Genomic DNA, 8,031 nt, shown 5'->3' on the forward strand with positions numbered 1-8,031 from the left:
AAATGAGAGTTACAATCTTAAATATTTATTTGAAGACTTTCGTCAGTTCAGATCATTTTAAATTATTCCAATTTAAATCCTACGTCTTCTCTTCACTCTAATGCTTTCAAATCCATATATTTCTATATTATTAGCTCGCCCTGCGAAGCATGGGAGCTATTGAACTCGTCGTGTCCGTCCGTCTGTCCGTCTGTCCGTCTGTACGTCTGTCCGTCTGTCCGTCTGTGTGTTCCAACAATATAAGCCTCAATTGGCGCAATTTTACTCCTAATACTGCGTTGAGCGTCAATGATGAGTAACATTCGAAGACTTTTTATAAATAATTTGGCGCAATCAAAAAGCCAAAATGGACCTAAAATGGGTCAACAGCGCGGAGAAATCGGCCAATATCTTTGTTATAATTTTGGCCTATTGGAACCAACTCACGAAGGTCAAGTGTCAAAATTCTTCATCAATTTTACCCGTTCCTTCTGCTCCGTTTGTGCAAAAAAGTTAAAATTGCGACAGAATTATGTATCAATTTAGTTCGTTTCTTTGGCACCTTCGGTGCAAAAAAGATAGTCGGGAGAAATAGAAACACAATTTTGCACCAATGATGCAAAACTAGACTGGATATGCGATTCACATAATTTTGAATAATCTGTACCATCAGTGCAGAAGAATTGGATAAAATAACTAAGAAATATTGACTCGCTTGCACCAATAGTGCACAAAAATAGAACTTTGTTATAGGAGGTTACGGGCGAGCTATTTCTAACGTATGCTACGGTTTATTCGATGAGATACAATGTCAGGAAGGCGTTTTTCAATTTATTTCTTTCTTTCTTTTTAATTCTAAATTATGTACCCTTTAAAAAACATAACTGCAGTATTCCAAATGATTACAACTGAAAACCACTTATGACTTAATACCATCCTAATTTTTCGGTTCGCTGATATTATTCAAACTGTAGCTGCTTAATTGAACCTTACTCGGCACAATTTTTGCAATATCGGGGACACTTTTATTACATGATTCCACAGTGATTTGCGGTTTGTCCAGAGCCGTAGGTTCTGTTTCGTCCTCCTCGCCATTAACCTTCTTATCCTTCCTGATCATGAAGTACCTGAAAAACAATATGGTAATATTCAAGATTACGGTTGCGAGTGGCGTCGCAACATACGTTTTAAACCTTTCCTGCATAGCACCATCAAATATTTCAGAATACTTTCATATTCAAAGACTTACAGAAATATTATTTCTGCCGGTATTGTTACTCCTGCCGAAAGGAGGAAGAAAGCTCCTGCAAAAGAGGTCAACGTACTCCGGTACACAATCGCGTAGGTCGGCCCCATCAATAGAGGGAGCAGGCTATCAATCACTCCCAGAAGTGCGAAAAGTTTTCCCACTTCGTTTGCTGCCACCAATTTTGACAGCATGGATTTCACAACCACATTAATCGTCCCATTCATCATGTCCAGGGCAGATGCTGTATAAAAATTTAAAAAATGAATAATTTTTTTAAATTCTACATATTACTCGACGCTGAAAAATTTACTTTTGCAGAATATCATAAAAACATTTGGAACTATTTTACCCAAATCCCCTCACACTTACCACAATACATCATTGCCGCTGTTGTCGAAAAGGCGTACAACGTCGATCCGCCAATCTGACTCAAGCCCGAGATAAACCCCACCAAGGCATCCGATAGCTTAAGCCTCTTACTCAAAACGTACATCGATAAAAACACTCCCGCAGCACTTAATAGGTAATTGATCATTGAGAAGAAGCCATAATCGCTGATATCCCATTGCAACCGTTCCCTGACAAAGAGGTAGACCATAGAATGTTCCACCATTGGCACAGCATAACAGATGTGGGCCACAATCAAGAGGCAGAACCTCAAGGGATGTTCCCGCTTCTGGAATAGGATGGCAAACGCCTCAATCAACTTCGTTACCGGATTATACTTCTTACAACATGATCTCTCTCGCTTGTCGCTTTCTTTCTCGCAATTTTCTTCGCCACCCTTTGAAGTTCCCGCAATTCTACCATTCTTCACTCTAACCAACACAAGTAGAAATCCAAGTCCCGCCAATACTATCGCCACTAACAGAGATTTTATAATTCCCACTTTAAACTTCATTAAAATCCCTCCAATCATAATTCCAATCGGAGTTCCCGCTCTTATCGAAGCTGATAACACTCCAATCCTCACCGTCCTGTTCTTCTCTGTCGTCGTATCGCAAATATAAGATCCCGCCGACATAATGTAAACGAGGAGCCCACCCGTCAATGTCATTGGCAGCGTGGCCAAGAGTACCATGTAGATGGCGCGAATCTTCCCGAGGCATAAATAGCCCACGATCATCATGGTTGGCATTAAGATCACTCCAGACATGGAGAAAAGGAGAGGCATCTTGCGCCCATGCGCGTCACTCCACGGTCCAATGAATAACGCGACGAAGACCGTGATGCAGCTGAAGATCACCGAGCTAACGGCTTGTAAACCTGCCACAACCTTTTGAATTTCGCGCTCCTCCGTTTTAAATGTGATGTTTCTACAAAAAAACATACATTAGTTTAACTTTAGATAAGTATTTTATCTAAATCCACCATTCCCAATAAGTAAAAGACTAGAATCTGCGTTTGAGCGTTATTAAAGTTGTTCTATCAATCGCTTCTCAATCAAATTTATTTTAACTTTCTCAGTTAAAATCCCAATTAAAATTGTGCCAGTTTAAAAATTAATTCTTACTACTAATCTATTCGAGCTTACACATTGTCAATGATCTCTGTACACATGTCCTCCTCATACTCCAAATCCACACGACAGACCGTCTCCATCATCACGTTTTGGAACACGAGATGAGAAACCATTAGCCCAACCACTAGCAGAAAGCCGGCCGGTTCAACCGTCAAACTTTTTACGAAAGAGCAACACGACTTTGGCCTTCTCGTACTTGTCTTGCAGTTTGTCTCTCCTTCTCTTTCGTTTTTACTTGCACTCATTTTACTTGCTTTATAAGACGGGAAATCAAAATTAATTAAAATTGTGGATCTTCTAAAATTTTAAATCGTTAACTCTAAAACTACAAAAATTAAACTTGTTTTAAAAATAACGTAGAGTAGAATGCCTCGCATGACTGTTGGATCAACTCGAATTCGAGATTATTACTGCCCCCCTACTTACATTTCTACAAGAGACTTGAATAAATGGTTCGTTAAATTTTATTAAACCAGTCGTGATTTAGTCTAGTGTTGGATTGCTGCCTATCTATCTACATTATGCAGGCCAGTGTGGACCGATTGGATAAATTATTATTTTACATTAGTTCACTCGACTTTGTTAATCCAAGCGTCACCCAAACAGTGTTACTCGGTACTTTACCACAATTTAAACTCATTTTTTTACACTTCCATTCAGCATCGTAGGAATATGTGTTTATTTAATTTGTATTTGCTTAGCTTTATCACTAGAAAAACCAAATTATGGCTAGCACATTACAACTAAACATGTTTACAAGTCCACATATTTTTCAAATCTTTTCAAAAATGTTCCTTATGTACATATATATGTACGTTCAGAATTATTTGGAATCCCCGTTTTAATTCTCGTTGATAAAGAAAGGAAAAATGCAGATCCTCATGTTGTAATGCAGAATCAAAACACGAATTTTACACGAGAAAGACCTATATTTTTAGTTTTGCGACGCCTAATTGCATTTTTCCTAACTTTTGACATGCAAAACCTATTTGTCACTAGGACATAAGTGCAAAACATACATAAATTAACATCATAAAGTTTACTAATAGATCTCGCAATACACATAATCCCAATTAAATATCTACATTTAAAACAGAACACCTAATCTATGTTCAAAATTTTTTAAATTAAAATTATTTTGTCGGAACCTTGGATCCATGTGAGAGAAAACTCCTCTATTTACTACTCAAAGTGGCGTACGTATCTGCATCCGGCCACGCAATCGTTTGACGTACACATACACCCTTCACAATTAATTTACATAATCTGTCATTTACATACTTCGTCACTGACTGGTGGTGCCTATTGTCAATCATACATTACTCTGTCCACTGGAAGTGGAAGTCAAAATTTAAACCAAATCACTCCAATTTAACTCGTTTCAACTTGTGCATGAGATACGTCATTAACTCTCATGGGATTAACAAGCTACTCGACGCGTATTATTTAGCATAAATATGTTTTAAACTTATAAAGCCTGCCCACAAATGAAAGTCCTACTTTTCCCACCCCTGTTAAAAGCTCGTGGGAATAATTTAGACTTCAAAACTTTATGCTATTATTAAGATAATTTAGTGGTTGTTCTTATACCGAAGACAAAATTAAATTATCTCTTTTGGTTTAAAAATGAGAGCCAAAGATTCAGAGCAGATCGTTAAGCAGGTTTGCCACTCGTACGCAAATGTGTTCCATCGTGACCGGAAAAAAATGCGTGACCATTTTGTTCGAAACGGGATGCACCCGAGGTCAATTAATCCTATACTGGATAGGTATGAGGAACGTGGAAATGCAGATTTTAAAAAATCTACTGGCCGACCTCTTCTCATGGGGACGAAGAAAGTGGTCAAGATCGTGGAGAAAGCATTTATTAACAACCCCAACATTTCGGAGAGGGCTGTCGCAACCAAGGTCAAACTCAGCAAATCATATGTACATCAAATTAAGGGCGTGGTACAAAAGAAAGGTCATGAAAAAGGATTGGAATATTTGATGATAGCAACATCAAATAATTAAAATTAGACGGTTCCAATACTTCACTTTCTAACGTAGCAACGGTCCGCCCACACCACTTTTTTCAACTTAGATCAGGATTCCTGCAATAAATACTTGATGGATCATATGCTTTACAATTTTAAAAAATTGATGACAATCTGGTTGAGGTCAACAAGTCATTTTGGGATTTTTTGAGTTTGCCACAAAGTGAGAAATCTCGTATATGTGTCAAGAACATAGTTTCTGGCGCATATTTTTTACTCTCACAACCCTTAGAAGGGTGTACAATATTACGGACAGACTTCTTGACCTCCGTAAAGAGTTCATCTAAATTATCAAAAAAGAATGAACTCATTTGGTCAACGCATTCTCTCGTGAATCTCGATGGATCCCCAAAATTCATCATTTTGCTAAAATGACGATTGTGTGCAATACAGGGGTGACGGCGAACTATTTTAATTTTTAAAATTTGCTTTGACATCTTGAGAAACTAATATGAGTAAGTTCGAAATTTTAATCCCACCCTATACTTCAGAAGTAGTGGTGGTAAAATTAGGAAATATGAATTAAGTTACCAAGGACCTTTTGTACCACCCCCTTAAAGCCAAGAAGTTGGGCTTCCAAACGTATAAGGCGAAAACCTCCCCAAAATACAACGAAGACCAAAAACGACGGGCTAAAACCAACTGTAGAAAAATTTATGAAAAACTCTGCAAGTAAAATATCACCACCTTAATCGTCATGGATGACGAGAACTACTGCACCGTGGATTCTGAAGATGATAATGGGGTGAAGTTCTACTCCTGTGGGAATATAAAAAATATACCTGACATATTTAAATTCAAAGGGAAAGAAAAATTCCCTAAGAAATACCTAATCTGGCTCGCGATCGATGAAAATGGTGATGTGTCGAAACCACCCATTATTTCGAAAAACTTGAACTATCAGGTTCACCTAAAGGAGTGTATCATGAAGAGGTTGATGCCTTTCATCGAAAATAAGAAGGTTTTGCTCTGGCCCGATATGGCAATAACCCATTATGCAAAAATTGTGACGGACTATCTCCGAGAGAAAAACGTGGATTTCGTCGAAAAGAAAGACAACGCTCCAAATGTCCCTCAAGCTCTTCCAATCGAACAGTTTTGGGCATTACCCAAGAGGACATATTCCAGGGGAACAAAAAAACCAAAAACCTTAAGGGGATTCCGAATGGTCATCTCAAATCTGATAAAGAAAGTAGCGGAAACGAGTGGCAACGCTCTCATGGCGAGCGTGCGGCAAAAGCTACGATCTATTGGAAGGGAAGGAGTTTTTGGTCCCTTGGTGGACTAAAATAACAATGTAAAGAATTGATAAACATCATATAAAAAAATCATTAAATTTGATTCAGGAATACTTTTTTTACAGGCCAAAAACCAAGTAGGACTTTCATTTGTGGGCACACTTTAACTATTTTATCACATAAATATTCTATAGGTGTGGAAGTAATTTTTCCATAAAGTTCAACCGATGTTTGTGAATTGGATTGCACTCTTTACTGTAGATGTCATGATTTCATGATTTTTTATAACGTAATTTTATTAAACTCGTCCTTGGCGCCTAGTAATTTTGTAGTTCTAGGTATCTAATTATAAAAATGTAGACACAAATTAATAAGTCGTGGAATTGCTTATTTACGGCAATTGGTGTTGAATATTACAAATTTGTACATCTTACCAAATTATCAATACCAATAAAGCTACGAAATGTGTGGTGTAATATGTAAATGACTGGCTATTTTAAGATGATAAGCAAATTATATACTGGAAAATATTAAATTTGATAATCAACAGTACCAAGCATTATTATTATTTCCAAGCGCTAGGCATATTTATGTATCTTGTCAATATTGACTTACAGCAACGGTCCGCGAACTTTACTAAATTTTAGTGGCACACCCATTATTTTAAGTAAATAATTGTGTTCGAAACCTTGATTTCAAGAGTGACGTTGACAAACAACTTTCTACCTCTTGTAGGTTTCACGTCGAAAGTTATGCAATATTAGAATCGTTAGTAAGTGGAATTTTAGGCCAGAATCACAACTTGGTAGAGAAATTAGACTAGTAGGTATGAGTTTCAATTATTATTCGAAGACACCTATTAGCTAATTATGTAATCAAACTGAACTAAGTATTTGCACAATCTAAATAGAGATCTATCGGTAGACTAAATACGTATGTACAAGTTAAAATTTGACCTATAACAACTTTCATTCTTTCCCTTTAATAGTGTGCCTGATTTTTTCACTTAACCAGAGTCAGGTTCATGGTGTGATTAATACAAAAGTTCTGAATAGCTAGAGGCGTCCCCCGGTCGATAAAGTTGGAGCCGAACCTAATCTTCATCCCTGTCAAGGCCAGCACCTGTCTTTTTAAAAGCTTACGTTTTTCCAAACACACCACCTTATCCTTCATGGATTTTATCGCCCTCCCCGACGAAATATTGACGCATGAAGCAAGCGTGAAAACGAGAACATTCGTAATTATCGCGTTCAATGCTATCAGAGGAAAAACAAGAACTCCCGGCATCGTGATTTCGCCGTGATGACTGATGCACACATACAGAGCCACCAGTTGCATTCCAGGGGCACATATTAACACTGACGGAATAATCCAGGTAATCGTGTCGTTTAAGGATTTTTCCAAGATGTGAATACAACGGTAGAGACAAATGCAAGCCCTGACATCAGTATTATTTTCCGTCCTGGAAATTTCTCTGAAAAAAATTCCTGGAAAAAAACACTTTAAATCAATTAAATTTAGATTTAGATTTAGATTTAGATTTAAATTTAAATTTAAATTTAAATTTAAATTTAAATTTAAATCAATTAAATGTAATAATAAAAAAGATAGTTACTCGTCCAATATCCTGCAATAGGTCAAGATGCACACGATACCGCCGAATAGTATGTAAATAACGGAAAGCGCTGCCGATAACATCATATGACACTGTATCCATGTTTCACAAACACGAACCACTAAATGCTGAAGGTTGCATTTTTCCACGGCGACTGGCAGCATTGAGAGCAAAAAGGGTGGCATGGTAGGTACGTAGGTTAACAGTAAACTTACCAAGATCGGAATCCCAATCACCGAAATATTTGCGATGTACAGGAATATTCTCATTAGTCGCAACCCAAGCGATTGACGAGCCGGAGGCAGATCTGCGCATGAAAGTTTGATTCAGGTACAAATACAGTATAGCTCATGCGACTGGCTATAACCAATTTTAGTTTTGGACATAATGCA

General features: G+C 37.4%; 1 protein-coding gene across 1 annotated transcript; it reads right to left on the reverse strand.

Moving 5' to 3' along the window:
* Window positions 1-807: 807 nt before the first annotated feature.
* LOC110858969 lies at window positions 808-3,129 on the reverse strand. Its single transcript, XM_035859072.1, has 4 exons — window positions 2,763-3,129; window positions 1,598-2,544; window positions 1,229-1,469; window positions 808-1,106 (listed from the first exon to the last, which is right to left on the reverse strand). Exons 1-4 carry the CDS (start codon window positions 2,993-2,995, stop codon window positions 917-919), a joined length of 1,611 nt encoding a protein of 536 aa, XP_035714965.1. The 5' UTR covers window positions 2,996-3,129; the 3' UTR covers window positions 808-916.
* Between the last annotated feature and the right edge of the window lie 4,902 nt (window positions 3,130-8,031).

The sequence above is a fragment of the Folsomia candida genome, unplaced genomic scaffold (assembly GCF_002217175.1).
Source record: "Folsomia candida strain VU population unplaced genomic scaffold, ASM221717v1 Fcan01_Sc023, whole genome shotgun sequence".
NCBI classification, from domain to species: domain Eukaryota; kingdom Metazoa; phylum Arthropoda; class Collembola; order Entomobryomorpha; family Isotomidae; genus Folsomia; species Folsomia candida.

Bases quoted from the DNA above. Each gene is read 5' to 3' on its own strand.
- LOC110858969 (XM_035859072.1), bottom strand. From the start codon at position 2,995: ATGAGTGCAAGTAAAAACGAAAGAGAAGGAGAGACAAACTGCAAGACA. The intron at 2,545-2,762 runs GTAAGCTCGAAT...GTTTTTTTGTAG, and splicing joins ACAGAGATCATTGACAATGT to AAACATCACATTTAAAACGG. The intron at 1,470-1,597 runs GTAAGTGTGAGG...ATTTTTATACAG, and splicing joins AGCGGCAATGATGTATTGTG to CATCTGCCCTGGACATGATG.